The following is a 16,116-nucleotide window of genomic DNA, read 5'->3' as shown; positions in this document are numbered from 1 at the left end:
GGCTTAAGCTCATAAGCTTTCACAATCAAAAGAAACAAATTTTTATCATATCATTAGGAGTTAAAAATTTCTCCTTGCTCCTATATAAACCACTTGATTTTAGGGATGTGATACATAAACCTACTATAAGAAATCTGATTTAACTTTTTAAAATGTATGAAACACTATCCTTAAATTTAAGGATATTTGTTGTTAACCGTTTTTGTTTTGTTGTTTTTTTGCATAACAGGATTCTAGTTGTCATACTTCTGACATTATGATTTTGACACTTCCATTTCCTTATTTGTGGTTTTACAGAGCTTTGCTCTACTTGAAACTGCCAGCATGCGTTGTTTCTCCAAGTCCAGTTTTAATGTGTTACTACTCCTGGAGTTACAGCACTTGAATGCTTCCAAGTAAAAATCATATTTACTGACAATTTTTCCTATAAAAGGAAGAAGGGAGTAGAGGCAATCAGGTTTTGCAAATTCAAAACATAAGATTTTGTTTCTTTAGATAATCTACTTTGGCAGAAATAAAAAACATTGACAATCACTACTGGCAACAATATAGAGAAAGTGATATTGTCACACACTCGTGGGGAGTATAAGCACAGCTTTTTTGGGTGTAATCTGGTATAAGAAAATTTAAGTATGCATAAATATACCCTTCAACCCAGCAATTTCACTTCTAGATACCTATAATGGATAAATACTGCCTTATGTAGATCTATAACTAGTATCAAGGGAAGATCTTCAAGAAACACTGTTAACTGAAAACAAAAATGTTGCAAAATAACATGTAAAATATGTCTTCTGTGTAAAATAAGACAAGTTAAAAGTCACACATAAAAAAACAAATAAAAACCTGTATATATGTATGTGTACATATGTGCATTAAAAAAGATTTTTAGAAAGACAATGAACAATAAGAATTAATAGAAAAGGCTGGGGCAGAGGATAGCATATAGAGAAGACAAAAGGGAATATTATTGCTGTATTCTCTGAAAAATTCATGTGAAAATATGTATGTATTATTTAGGTAATTTCTAATTTAAACACAGACACACACACACACACCCATATATATATACATATACTTAAAAACAAAATAATAGGGTTTTCTAATAACAAATTATGAAAACTAGATTAATGTAAAATTCCAAGGAAAAAAAAAACCCACGAAAATTAACCTAGTACTATACTGAAAGAATACTACCCACACCTTTGCCAAATTCCATTTATTCCAAGAATCCAAAGATGGTTCAACATTAAGAAATCCACTACTGTAAATCATTACAATTACAAAGAACTGATTCTTGTTAATTGTGGCAGTTATGTTCTATAAAGTCACCAGGAACAATGAATTTGCAAATATTGAACCACCACTGCTCCTAGGGGAAATATAAGGTTAGGTTCCCGTGAGACTCTGGTCACAATATTTTCATCAGTCCATCAATACATAACCTTGTGTGTGTTTCTGTTTAAAGACACACTACTTAATATACACTGTTGATTCATTAATATTGAACTCACGTCCAACAGCACTATAACTCATGCTTGAATGAAACTTCTCTAACACTTATATTTTCTCAGTAAGGCACAAGCCTTCTTGCACTTAGGAACACTGGAAAACACTTTAGCACTATGCTTGGTGGCCACTGTAAATAGCCATATCACCAACAAAAAGCACAAAACTGTGAAGAACATGGCCTTAAATAGATTGTGAAGAGAGCTGATACAAGAAGGCAGAGCTTCACTGTTTGACCTCAGCTGGGAACATGTGCGTTGAGTGACTCAAGTTTTTTGCCTCTCTGCACATGAATATGTCTGACATGTCTGTGAATGACAGTGAAAGTGCTGCAGGTATTGATTTTGGGGGTTACAAATACATTTTAGCAAGCAGAATTTGCAAATACACAATCCATGAATAAAGAGGATCAGCTGCATTTTAATTTTTTATTATATGGAAAATTCAAACAAATACAAAAGCAGAGAGAATATTATATAAACCTCTACATAAATACACTCAACACAAGTATATTTTGAGGGAAAAAAAAGATCAAAAAAGGCCTAATAAAATTTAATATGTATTCCTGGTAACAGAAAATTTGGACTAGAAGAAAATTTCTTTTAATCTAGTCTTTAAACTTTGGCATTGTTTTCTAATGACATTTTATGTAGAACACCCAAAGGCATGAAATAACTCATCAGGAGTTAAATCTCTGCTGTCTGAAAATTCTTCATTGAGGGAATCCCCGTAGTACTGGAGAATCTACTAATCATTACAAAGAGAAACAAGAAATGAGATAAACATTTGAAAGAGAAGGACAAAAGATCATAATTTGTAAATGATACCAATGTCTACCTACAATCTCCATGTACTTCAATAATTAACAACTCAGGGCCATTCTTGTTTTAGCTTTATTCCAATCCACATATCCCTTGACTCTTGTACAGTATACTGTGAAGCAAACTATTTTGCTGTTATTTCACCTGTACAAAGTTCTTAAGTACATTATTCCTAAGAGATAAGATCTTTTTAAAAATAATATTACCATAGTACTATTATTCCAACTAAAAAAATTATTTAACGTCAAACATCCAGCCAGTGTTCAAATTTCCAAGTCTCAAGTATCCTCCATTTTCATTTACTCATTCATTCATTCACCTTTGGATCCAAATAAGTGACTCGTTGAGAGATAAAAAAATTTTTTTTAAACATTTATTTATTTTTTAGAGACGGAAAGAGACAGAGCATGAGCGGGGAGAGTAGAGAGAGAGAGGGAGACACAGAATCCGAAGCAGGGTCTAGGCTCTGAGCTATCAACAGAGATCCCACGAACTGTGAGATCATGACCTGAGCCAAAGTCGGATGCCTACTCAACTGAGCCACTCAGGTGCTCCGAGAGATAAAATTCTTAAGTCTATTTTAATCATATGTTTCTCCTTGGGGCGCCTGGGTGGCTCAGTCGGTTGGGCATACGACTTCGGCCCAGATCATGATCTCACGGTTTGTGGGTTCCAGCCCTGCGTCGGGCTCTGTGCTGACAGCGTGGAGCCTGGAGCCTGCTTAGGATTCTGTGTCTCCCTCTCTCTCTGCCCCTCCCCCAGCTCATGCTCACACTCTGTCTCTGTCAAAAATAAATAAACTTAAAAAAAAAATCGTATGTTTCTCCCTCCTTTTTCTATTTATTTGTTGAAGAGATCACATCATTTTTGCCTAGTAGTTTCCTATAATCTAGATTTTGCTGACTGCATCCTCATTGTCACTTAACATAGTCATTTGTCCTATGTTTTTCCTATAAATTGGTAGTTAGCTCTAAAGGTTACATTGAGATTCAGGTACAATTTTTTGGGCAAGACAGTAGCATTGGGTGGTGTTGGGTTCTTTCATGAAGAGACATAAAATATTTCTGATTGTCTCTCTATTGTATCATTAGCAATCACTGGTGATGAATGCCTGGATAATCTACTAGGGACAAAATGATGAAGCTCTAACAAGCTTTTTTTTCATTTTATTTACTCCAATACTTCTCCAGCATCTTTCCTCTATTTACCATTTGGTTAGCCAGGGATATAGAATTCATACAGAAACGATACTTTAATCAGTTTTCAAAATAATGAGTTTGTTTCAACAGTGACCAACTAGGTTTTGTTTGCCTGCCTTAGCATTATTATAAATTTATGGATTTAAAAATATCTGCTGTGTTTCAATTCTTTACATTTATCCTTATTGATACACATATTGTTCCATTTGGGGGATGGGTGCGAAGGGAAGTATTCTTGGTTCAGACCTACATGTAGTATGCATTCTTTTAATCTGCTAAATAACTATGTTTAAGAGACACAGTGGGGGGCGCCTGGGTGGCTCAGTCGGTTGAGCGGCCAACTTCGGCTCAGGTCATGATCTCGCGGTCTGTGAGTTCGAGTCCCGCGTCGGGCTCTGTGCTGGCAGCTCAGAGCCTGGAGCCTGTTTCAGATTCTGTGTCTCCCTCTCTCTGTCCCTCCCCCATTCATGCTCTGTCTCTCTCTGTCTCAAAAATAAATAAACGTTAAAAAAAAAAAAAAAAAAAAAAGAGACACAGTGGCCAGTTGGACAGAACAAAGGCTCCCAGTCTAATGTGAAAAAGACAACTAAATGAAGGAATACAAAACAATGTGATTATCTTTTGGTAGAATAAATGGCCGGAACTTTCAGAAAGGCAAATCAACATTTAAAAAAAAACTAAAACTCCACCAATATTCCTCTCAAAGTCTAATGGTATTCAGCTGTTTGGGGGGAGTATACTGGAAGAACAGACAAACTTTTAGTAGTAGTGATACTGAGAGTGACATATAAATCTAAAATGTCAGAATTTTAAAAATAATGGGCCCACATTAATTCTATAATAAACACTGAAAAGCACTGTAAGAAATGATGTAACACAGCATGTATTAAATATTATAGAAGTAATCAGCTCCGCCAGGGAGACTAAGTGTCTTAGAAAACTACCACATTCTGTTCATATTCTACCAATTACTATGAGAACTTGGGTGAGTAGCTTTCTCATTTGAAGCCTCAGTGTTCTCATTTATAAAGCAGAATACCAAAGCCTGTTCTGCCTACTTCAAAAATTTGTAGGGATGATCAAATGTGAAAAAGTGTATGAAAGTATAAAATTATCAACTAATGTTAAGTGTCATTAATACTTTTATACGATTCTGAACACTAGGCTAGGACAATTTTCTATAAGGAACAGGCCTGTCTAAACTACCTTAATCTTTCTTTGTTATTATTGCTAAATTCTTAGTACCATCCAATAGAACTTCCTACAATGATAAAAATATTCTGTATTTGTGCTGTATTTTGGGAGCCGCTAGCCATTGTGGCTATTAAGTACTCATAATACAGCTAGTGACTTGAACTACTAAATTTTAATTTGGTTACATGTAGCCAGTGGCCACTGTATTGGATAACCTGATCTTAGCCTTATCTCTCTATCACCTATCTTGCTATCTAAATATTAAAATATAAGAATATTAACAAATGAAAAGCTTCTCAACCACACTCTTCACTTAAAACTAAACTTTTAGGGTGCCTGGGTGGCTCAGTAGGTTAAGCAACCGACTTCAGCTCAGGTCATGATCTTGGGGTTCATGAGCTTGAGCCCTGCATTAGGCTCTGTGCTGACAGCTCAGAGTCCAGAGCCTGCTTTGGATTCTGTGTCTCCCTGTCTCTCTGCTCCCTGCCTGCTCACACTCTCTCTCTCTTTCTCAAAAATAAATAAAAATTAAAAAAAAAAAATCAAACTTTTGAGAGATGCTAGAAAAGTACCTTAAAGTCTTAGATTTAATCTGAATTTTTAAGATCAAAAATTTAAAAAAAAAATTTTTTTTAACGTTTATTTATTTATTTATTTATTTAAATTTTTTTTTTCAACGTTTTTTATTTATTTTTGGGACAGAGAGAGACAGAGCATGAACGGGGGAGGGGCAGAGAGAGAGGTAGACACAGAATCGGAAACAGGCTCCAGGCTCCGAGCCATCAGCCCAGAGCCTGACGCGGGCTCGAACTCACGGACCGCGAGATCGTGACCTGGCTGAAGTCGGACGCTTAACCGACTGCGCCACCCAGGCGCCCCACGTTTATTTATTTTTGAGACAGGGAGAGACAGCATGAACGGGGGAGGGTCAGAGAGAGAGAGAGACACAGAATCTGAAACAGGCTCCAGGCTCTGAGCTGTCAGCATAGAGCCTGATGCGGGGCTCGAACTCACGGACTGCGAGATCATGACCTGAGCCGAAGTCGGATGCTTAACCGACTGAGCCACCCAGGCGCCCCAGGTCAAATTTTTTTTAAGGATGTCTTATAAGAACCTAAAACTAATTAACCATGGATTAATATTTCACAGTGATTTAAGAAAGAAAATAGATGTTTTGAAAGATTTACTTTGGTCTGTGAGAAATTTGCAAAACAAAAAACTTAGAATCCTTACCAAAAGGACCATAATCATTAAATCAATCTTACCTTTAGCTCTACTTGTATGAACCCTTGCACGCACCCAAACAACTTCATCAGCTCTGTGTACTGTCAAGTCGCTAACCCGAACCAAAACTCGATCTGCAGCAGGTAAGTGAAACAATTTTGTAATTCAGAATTTACAAAGTCATAATTATTTTGGTTTGGCAGCTAGCATAAGTACTTGGTATTATCTTAAATAATTTCCAATCTCTGATAACATCTTCTTTTCTATCACTGTCCATATGCAATTTGCTTCAAGTTTTATGAACTGTACTAAGTACATCTCTAAAATCTATCCAATTCTCATTCATCTTCATTGCCACCATCTCAAACCAAAGTACCATTTCTTTTGTCTAAACTATAGCAACAGCCTTAAACTGGTATTCCCCTGATCCCCTAACTCAGTCTACACTGGAGTCAAAGAGATAGTTTCAAAACGCAAATCTCTTGAATACTTCAATGGTTAAAAAAATACAGCTGGTCTTTACCTGCCTTTGCCTAGGTGGACATGATATTTTCCTTTGCCTGCCATGGTATACAAGTCAACTATGCACAGGGGAGGACTTTCTGCCAGGCCTGGATAGTCATAGTACCAGGACACGGAGAATGATCCAGGGAGGGCATGTAACTCAAAATAAATAAAGTCCTTCTGTGGGACTTACTATAGACAACATGGGAATGAAGCTCTCTTTCCCGAGGTTGCTGAGCTGAGATAGTGTAGGCCTGGGCTGCAGCCACCACCTTTCCCAGTACCTGAGATGTATGGACAAGAGAATGCGGCCAGTAACCTAAAGGAAGCAGAGCCAAAAAAGTGTAGACAGAAAGCCCTGCAGATGTTGCTTGAGCCTCTAGATCCAATCATGCTGTATGCTATCTCATACTTTGTTTCCTATAGTTATGTGAGCCAATAAATTCCCTTTTAGGCTGTGAGTCCTCCAATGCTCATAACAAAACACTACACCCATCCAGAGTCTCCCAAACAGGAAAAATGTGACAAAACAACTGTTATGTCAAGATAGTGATATAAGGCAATCATGATCCAGAAATCATTTTATTCTAAATATGCAGTAATTTGAATATTAAAGAAAAATTTAAGTATTAATTAAAAACACAGTAATAGACATGACATCATAACAACAGAGTAATATAAGATCTCTATTCCCAAGAGTTTTATTGCCTAAGTGTAACCAAATTTGTCAATATCACATGCAGCAAAACCTAGTTACTACATTACTAAAAATACCTTTGGGAGGATATTATAATGAAATCAAATTATAAATCTATTTTACCTACTTTGCTAAATGTATTTATAACTTGTCTCTTGAAGCAAAGACGCAGCTTAGAGATAATTCAATTGACAGGAGTATACCATGGTTCTCATTGCCAGAAACGAGAAAGAATGACGAATTTTTAAGCCATGAGGTAGCAAAGAAATTTCTGCAAAACATTGCTGACAGACCTTATGAATTAAGCCAACTTCCAAAACTGCTGTGTAAACTCAGGCAAAATAAAGTGTGAAAGAGAAAAGACAAAGCAGCATAAAATTTTAAAAGACAATTCTGAAAATGCCAAGATTGATAAAACAAAATGACTTACTAACTAGGCAGTCAAAACTCAAAACCAAATGAAACAGAGTAACATAAATCTAAAAGAATAAAGTTCTAAATAAACAGCATGATTAGGGTAATTCTAATAGTACTTTTGAAAACAAAGAGCAACATCCCTTGTTTCGTGTGGCATTCCAACTAAGTAGCATAGGGCTTCCCAACCTTCAACATATCCACACATCCTTGAAGGACATGCCACACTCTCACCAGTAAGACTGGTTGAGACAATGATCAGGGGCAGGAGGGTTTCAGTTTGAAAATCTACTGCCTTTTCCACACTTCTAAGTCACTAGCATTAGAATGAAGGAATTTGGAGAAATGGAAACAGATCAGAAGGAAACTTGGTGTTGAACTAGGTATTAGGATTTTAGCAGAGATAAAACCAAAGGCAGTATTCTCCTGTTATAGTAATGTAACCAGGTGACATATAGTTTATTTTTCCCTCCTGTGAGAAGAAATTTTAAGTGGAAGACAGCAGTCCGAATTTGCCAGCCAAATGGGAACAGTAATTATGGCAACAGGTGACTGGGGCTCATGTAAGAGATTGAAACACCAGTGGGATTCGTTGTTACAGCTCAATCAAGTCCAGTTTAGGAAGACACCTGAGCTGAAAAAAAGTCTCAAATCACCTCTCCTGTTTGTCCGGGCAAGAGAATGTCATCTCCTATACTATATTGCTTACATCTCATTTTATACTAAATTCTTTTATTCTATTGTTTCTTTTTTTTTTTTTTTTTCTTTCGGAAATGGTTTATTTTTAGCAAACTATTTAGGTCTTTTTTTTTTTTTTTTAACGTTTATTTATTTTTGAGACAGAGAGAGATAGAGCATGAATGGGGGAGGGTCAGAGAAAGAGGGAGGCACAGAATCTGAAACAGGCTCCAGGCTCTGAGCTGTCAGCACAGAGCCCGACGCGGGGCTCGAACTCACATACCGCGAGATCGTGACCTGAGCCGAAGTCGGACACTTAACCGACTGAGCCACCCAGGCGCCCCTATTTAGGTCTTTTAATGCATACTTTGTCAACAAAGTTGGGAAGTAAAGTGATTTTATGATGGTACAATTAATCAAATCCAAAATAACATTAAAACTGATCTGGAGATTTATTATTTCCAAAAATTAAATTTAAAGGCAGGCTTCTAAATCAGAAGTACTTAAAAAATAATTTGAGGGTAAAAAAAATAATAATAATAATTTGAGGGTGTCTACCAAAAGAAAAGAGATTGTTAAATAGTTAAGAGTAAGATAAATCTGCTGAAATTACATGCATACAAATATACAAAAATGCAAACAAAGGAAGGCAAATGCTTATAAATAGAAAACAGAATGTGACAAGTCAATTTCAAAGAAATATAATAATGCAAGGGGGAAAAGGAGGTGGTTTCATAAACATGTAAAAAAGTTGTATTTAATGAAGGCAGTTAATATTACCCATTCTTGTTTTATCTCATAAGCCAGAACTTAATCTCAGTTAAATCTTTTACCTTATCATTTTAACATAATTTACCATTTAAAGTATACTCATTTAACATATTTTCTTCCCTTCCTAGATTAGTAGCCTCAAACTGACAATGTTTCTGCAGGGTTATGGTGTCTGGTCGGGTTATTTATTCACTTAATCTTTTCAGAGTTATGCCTTCAGAGTTATTATGCCAAACTTACTTAAAACTTTATGAAGTGCTTTCCTGGAATTAGAAAAAAAAAAAAAAGGCTTTATTATCATATAGCTACTAACCTGGTTTTTCTTGTGACTGTATCATTGAAGATACTCCATATCTTTCTTTAGCATAATCCTACAAAGAAATGTTTTTGGATTATGACTTTTTATTTAAACGTTAATAGCATAGTATACACATAAATACAAATAACAGAATATAAAAATGAATTCATTTTAACTTTCAGAACCATTTTATTAATTAGAGAGTCAGTAGTTTTAAAGTGTGGAAATCTATCATTTACCTATATATAGAAAGTTTCTGGTTAATTTTTGAAGATCACCACTCCTGGATGGATATACCATATGCAACAGCTTTCTCAGATAAAATTTACATACATGTATAACACATCTTAACTACCTTCTTCAAAAAGAAGATTAAATGACTTCAAAGCAGGGATATAAATTTCCTCTGTAAAGGGAGTAGGATGAAGTACAGTTTTATTAACTTCCTGTTACAGGAAGAGATGTTCAAAGAGAACCAACATTTTGGAGTAACCTTTCTGAGCACCAGATGTCCTCAGTTTTTAAAAATGGGAAATGTTGGACATAAGCTACTACAACTTTGTAAAACAGCAAAAAAATTCACCAGCTTCCTGTTTCTACAAACTACCCTCAGGGGCGCCTGGGTGGCTCAGTTGGTTAAGCGTCCGACTTCGGCTCAGGTCATGATCTCACGGTCCCTGAGTTCAAGCCCCGCGTCGGGCTCTGTGCTTGACCGCTCAGAGCCTGGAGCCTGTTTCAGATTCTGTGTCTCCCTCTCTCTGCCCCTCCCCTGTTCATGCTCTGTCTCTCTCTGTCTCAAAAATAAAAAAAAGTTTAAAAAAAAATTTAAAAACTACCCTCAGTACACAGGGTTGTAAGCAGTTGGAAATGGCCAATATCTAATTTCTAGTGACATTTTAAAGTTAGCAACAGGAAACAGGTGATATAGGGTACAGACTATTAACAACAAACTATACTTACAGAATAGACAAGTCTTTTATTTTAATCTCCCTTTACTTCTAAAATGGTACCTTAATATCCTTCTAGCTATAAAATGACATAATAGCACCACAATGCCTACCTTATATCTAGACCTATGCAATCTGCAAGGGAGCACAGTTTATATAATTAATCAGATCAAAAATAAGCAAAAATAATTTCCCTAGGTTTTACAAGGTAATTTAAAACATATATGAAACAATTAGTTTGTCAGTCTATAGCTACTTGGTGGAATCCTCTCCTGTAGATCTGATGGATATTGCAGTTTGTGTTTATACCAAAATAAACCAGACATGTTAAGGTGCATACTGAACAAGTTTTTTTTTTTAAATAAAAAAAAAAAAAAAATACACCTAAAGACAAAGATAACCCAGCCCTAATAGAGAAATACAGTCACACAAGATAGCATGAGGCCAGCATTTGTAGATTACATGGTGTGAGTAAAGGGTCATTTATCAGTACTGTTCATATTTAGGCAACTTTTATTCCATCTAATGTTGTTAAGATGACCTATTCCTTACGTAGCTTATCACAAATTCATAATTACTCAAGAGAAAAATTAGGAGCTGGGTAGGGATTAAGGCCCAGTTATCCTATACAATGCACATAAGTTGTAGGATGTCTTCAAAATTTCATTTTTGAAAAGCATTGAAGGACCACTAGGTATTAGGAACTACCCACATGATTTTGAATCACTTCATCTCAAACGCTTGCTCTGCAAACTTCCCTACCTACCTCACTGGGTCACTAGAAGGGAGAAAATAAATAAAAATGGCAAGCGTTCTTTAAAGCTGTCACACGGTAAATGGTCATTAAACACATCGACAGATCGCTTTACTAAGTACTGTCATTACCTATAAAAACATTAGGAACATGAGAGCTGAGAAGAGAAATCGACTATAAGTGGACATTACAATTTTACAAGACGAGGTGTAGGGGCAGATTACGTGAAGGACGTGCCTAACCCAGGCACGTGTGACCCCAGCCGCTCCTACTTCCGGGACAGTTGTTGCTCCACGTCCACCCCACCCCGGGACACGCTTCTGTTACAATAGGCCTCCAAGCGCCCCTGTGAGAAATGAGATCCGAAGTAGGTCTAGCCACGATGCTCGCGCAAAGGCCCTGGAAGCACAGAGAGCGCTCTGGGCGCCCGGACACCAGGCCTGCGGCCCGCAAGCAAAGTGCGGACTGGGAGCTGGAAGCAGGGCCCCGCTCACCCTACTCCCTCCCTCAGCGCGATGTGGCCCAGGGGTCTGTCGTCCCAGTCTCGGGGAAGGAGAACACCCACTTCCGCCGCGTCCATGATCTCCCGCGGCTTCTCCTGACTCCTGCGGCTTGCGCTGGCGCTGGGCATCAGGACAATTGGACGGGGCAGTGGTCACCACCCTCCCTCGCAGGCTTCCGTAGGGCAGGCCAAAAGGGCTTCTCCCTCCTCCCATACAGTCTCCGCCCTCGCGACACTCAAGCCACAGCAACGCACTCGGACTCCCCTTGGTGGGTCGGCTCCGGAAAGATCGCGAGAACTGAGATTCCTGAGCGCTGTAAGGCGAGCGACCCGCGCCGCCGCCTCCTCTTGCCCCACCCCTACGGGTGTTTACCTGGAGTTTGAGGGAGACCCTGGGAATTCGTTGTAGTCTCGCGGGACTGGCTCTATTCAGCTACGAGTGCCGGGGCTCCGGAAGGTGTGCTGCGGAGCTCCGTCTTTGTTCACTCTTGTCCAAACTGCAGCTTGTGCTAGGTTCTCTTTTTCAGCCTTATTTACTCCTCCCGGCTTTAGCTGCAGACTATTCACTAAAAAACCCACCCAAGCACAAGCCTCGGCTTTTCCTCCCCCGGACTGTCCCGCCTTCACACTCCTCAGAGGCTTTGTGGCCGCCTGGGGTTACGGGAGACCTCTTCGCAAACTCCTCTCTATGTACTGGGGACACAGGAGTGCTGGGTTAGAAGCAGTTGGCTTGCTAAGGTAGGATTGGGTACCGGTACCCGAGTGATAAGTAAAGTGTAAACACAATGGTAGAAATCCCACACAATTGCATCGGTTACCCGGACCCATAGCGTTATTACAGGATGTGCATAGTGTTGGTTGTTCAAGGGACAAATCACCTTGTTAGGCTTTAAAAAAAAAAAGTGATTAATGAGCCTTTTATCGCAATTCAAAGTAATTTGGGGGGATAGATTAAATATTGTCTCCCCTGCTAGGCAGCTTTGCACTCTGTCAAATTTTAACTATTTTAGTAGTGCCTTAGCCTGGCACCAAGGGCACAGTTAATACTCGTTAAAGAATGCAGTAGACCCCACTGCAAATGCAAATGCCCTGGAGGCTACCTCATTCAGGTCCTGGCTATAGTAGTGAGAAGACAGACATGATCCCTGCCCTTGTGAAGCTTACCTTCTAATTGTAGGTGTGAAGTAGAGAGGTGCTATGGAAGTTTCTTTGAGGGCATTCATCTCAGGGTTCCCTGAGGAAGTGATGCTTAACTAAAATCTAAAGTAAGTGTAGGGGTCAGCCAGGTGAAGAGGGGCTTGAAAAAATGGAATATTCAAAGACAAGTGGGTAGGGAGAGAAAGATCATGGCTCAAGTTTGGAGACAGTGCATATGAGATGCTTTTGAGACATCCGAGGGGAGATGTCCAGGTAACCACTGGGCCTGTGGGGCCTGGAGCATAGAAGAGAGGTTTAGGCTACAGATAAAGGTGGGTAAGACCCTGGTGGCTAGGTGGTAATTGAAGTCTTGGACTAGGAAAGAGAATGTGATAAGAAGAGAGTGTTAACATTGATTGTCAACTGCTGCATAGACCTCAAGTAAGATAATGACTAAAACATATGTTGGATTTAGCAAAACAGAGGCCATTGGTATTCTTAGTAAACATTGTTTATGGTAAAGTGATGGAATCAGAATGAGTGAGTGACAGTGAAGAAATGAAAGTACTGTAAAAGTGATTATAACAAATCTTTATACGGTGCTTACTGTGTGCCAAGCACTGTTGTCAGTGTTTTACATATACTTACTTAATTCTTAATTTTTTTAAATTTGAGGTATAGATGAAACAATATTATATTAATTTGAAGTGTACAATATAGTGATTCAATCTATATATATTTTGAAATGCTCACCACATTAACTGTACTTACCATATAATTTTATTACTCTCTCTCTCTCTCTATATATATATATAGATATAGATATTTACGTTTATTTATTTATTTAGAGAGAGAGACCACAAGAGTGCGGGCAGAGAGGCAGAGGGAGAGAGAGAATTCTAAGCAGGCTCTGCAGCGTAGAGCCTGATGCAGAGCTCTTTCCCATGAACTGTGAGATCATTACCTGAAGGGAAATCAAGAGTCCCACGCTCAACCAACTGAGCCTCCCAGGTGCCCCACAATATTATTGATTATATTCGTTATGCTGTACTTTATATCCCCATGACTTAGTTTATAACTGAAATTTGTATCTTTTAATCCTCTTTACCTATTTCACTCATTCCCTCATCCCCTTCCCTCTGGCAACCACTACTTTGTTTTCTGTATTTATGACTCTGTTGTTTTGTTGCTTTCTTTTTTTAGATTTTATATGTAAGTAAAATCATATTTTGTATTTGTCTTCCTCTATCTTTACTTATTCCACTTAGTATAATGCCTTCTAGGTCCATGTATGTCCTAGATGGCAAAATTTTATTCTTTTTTATGGCTGAGTAATATTCTATCGCATGTATACCACATCTTTATCCACTCATCTATCAATGGATACTTAGGTTGCTTCCATGTCTTGGCTGTGGTAAATAATGCTGCAATGAACATAGAGGTACATATATATTTTTAGATTAGGGTTTTCATTTTCTTTGTGTCAATATCTAAAAGTGGATTTATTGGATCATAGAGTAGTTTTATTTTTTGAGGAACCTCCATACTGTCTTCCATAGTGCTTGCACCAACTTACATTCCCTTTTTTCCAGTGCATGGGGGTTCCCTTTTTTCTACATCCTTGATAACACTTGTTATTTCTTGTCTTTTCAGTACTAGCCATTATGACAGGTGTTAAGATGATGCCTCTCTGTAGTTTTGATTTGCATTTCCCTGATGATTAGTGATGTTGAACATCTTTTCGTATGTCTCTTGGTCACTTGTATGTCTTTGGGAAAATGTCTGTTCAGGTCCTCTGCCGTTTTAATCAGATTTTTGGGGGGTGTTGGGTTATATAAATTTTTTATTTTGGACATTAACCCATTATCAAATATGTCATTTGCAAATATTTTCTCCTATTCAGTAGGCTGCCTTTTTATTTTGTTGATGCTTTCCTTTGCTGTTTTAAAGCTTTTTATTTTGGTGTAGTCCCAATAGTTTATTTTTGCTTTTGTTTCCCTTGTCTGAGGAGAAATATCTAGAAAATGTTAAGGCTGATGTTAAAGAGATTACTGCCTATGTTTTCTTTCTTTTTAAAAAAATGTTTATTTTTGAGGTGGGGGAGGGACAGAGATAAAGGGAGACAGAATCCCAGGCAGGCTCTATGCTGTCAGTGCAGATCCTGATGTGGGGCTCAAACTCATGAACTGTGAGATCATGACCTGAACTGAAATCAAGAGTTGGACACTTAACCAATTGAGCCACCCAGGCACCCCGCCTATGGTTTTTTTTTTTAGGATTTCTGTGGTTTCAGGTCCCACATATAGGTCTTTGATCCATTTTGAGTTTATTTTTGCCTATGGTATAAGACAGCAGTCTAGTTCCATTCTTTTTCCTGTAGCTTTCCAGTTTTCCCAGCACCATTTATTAAAGAGATTGTCTTTTCCCCCATTAAATATTGTTGCCTCCTTTGTTGTAGATTAATTGACCATATCAGTGTGGGTTTATTTCTGGGATCTCTGTTCTGTTCCATTGATATATGTGTCTGGTTTTGTGTCAGTGCCATACTCTTTGATTACTATAGCTTTGTATTATAGTTTGAAATCTAGGAATGTGAAACCTCCAGCTTTGTTTTTCTAAGATTGCTTCAGCTATTTGGCATCTTTTGTGGTACTATACAAATTTCAGGATTATTCATTCTAGTTCTGTGAAAAGTGCTATTGGTATATTGGTAGGGATTGCACTGAATCTGTAGGTTGCTTTGGATAGTATGGATATTTTAACAGTATCACTTATTCCAGTCTGTGAGCAGCTTTCCATTTATTTGTGTTATCTCCAATTTGTTTTATCTTATAGTTTTCAAAGTAAAGGTCTTTCACCTACTTGGTTAAATTTACTCCTAGGTATTTTATTTTTTGGATATAATTATAAATGGGATTTTTTCTTAATTTCTCTTTCTGCTAGTTTGTTATTGCTGTATAGAAGCACAATATGTTTCTATATGTTAATTTTGTATCCTGCAACTTTACTGAGTCCATTTATCAGTTCTAATAGTTCTTTGGTGGAATCTTTAGGGTTTTCTATATATAGTATGGCATCTTCAGAATGAAAGTTTTACTTCTTTCTTACCAAATTGGATGCCTTCTATTTCTTTTTGTTGTGGGATTGCTGTGGCTGATTGCTTTTTGTTGTGTGATTGAATAAAAGTGGTGACCGTGGGCATCCTTTTCTTGTGTCTTTTTTTTTTTTTTAATGTTTATTTTGAGAGAGAGCGAGAGTGTGTGTGTGAGTGGGAGAGGGGCAGAGAGAGAGAGAGAGAGGGAGTGAGAGAATCCCAAGCAGGATCCACACTGTCAGCACAGAGCCCGCCACAGGGCTCGATCTCACAAACCATGAGATCATGACCTGAGTCGAAATCAAGAATCGGACACTTAACTGACTGAGCCACTCAGGTGCCCAATCTTGTTTCCGATCTTGGAAGAAAGTGT

At 37.9% G+C, this 16,116-nt stretch overlaps 1 protein-coding gene and 1 long non-coding RNA gene across 4 annotated transcripts in view; one reads left to right on the top strand and one right to left on the bottom strand.

Moving 5' to 3' along the window:
• DARS1 (aspartyl-tRNA synthetase 1) overlaps nucleotides 1-11,874 on the bottom strand; it is a 64,791-nt gene extending 52,917 nt beyond the window's left edge. The window contains exons 1-3 of one of the 3 annotated variants that reach the window (XM_058715430.1): nucleotides 11,505-11,874; nucleotides 9,325-9,382; nucleotides 5,989-6,081 (exon numbers count right to left, since the gene is read on the bottom strand). In XM_058715430.1, coding sequence (XP_058571413.1) covers nucleotides 5,989-6,081; nucleotides 9,325-9,382; nucleotides 11,505-11,726 — 373 coding nt within the window. In that variant the 5' untranslated portion in view covers nucleotides 11,727-11,874. Of the gene's footprint in view, nucleotides 1-5,988; nucleotides 6,082-9,324; nucleotides 9,383-11,141; nucleotides 11,350-11,504 lie in introns of those variants that run through there. The other 2 variants (XM_058715431.1, XM_058715433.1) reach the window with 2 other exon arrangements.
• The window catches only part of LOC131503770 (uncharacterized), a 259,902-nt gene continuing 255,659 nt past the window's right edge, over nucleotides 11,874-16,116 (top strand). The window contains exon 1 of the long non-coding RNA XR_009257590.1: nucleotides 11,874-12,250. This is a non-coding gene — a long non-coding RNA (uncharacterized LOC131503770). The remainder of the gene's footprint in view (nucleotides 12,251-16,116) is intronic.

This window comes from Neofelis nebulosa, chromosome 2 (genome assembly GCF_028018385.1).
Source record: "Neofelis nebulosa isolate mNeoNeb1 chromosome 2, mNeoNeb1.pri, whole genome shotgun sequence".
Lineage (NCBI taxonomy): Eukaryota > Metazoa > Chordata > Mammalia > Carnivora > Felidae > Neofelis > Neofelis nebulosa.
This window is presented reverse-complemented; position numbering and strand designations above follow the sequence as displayed.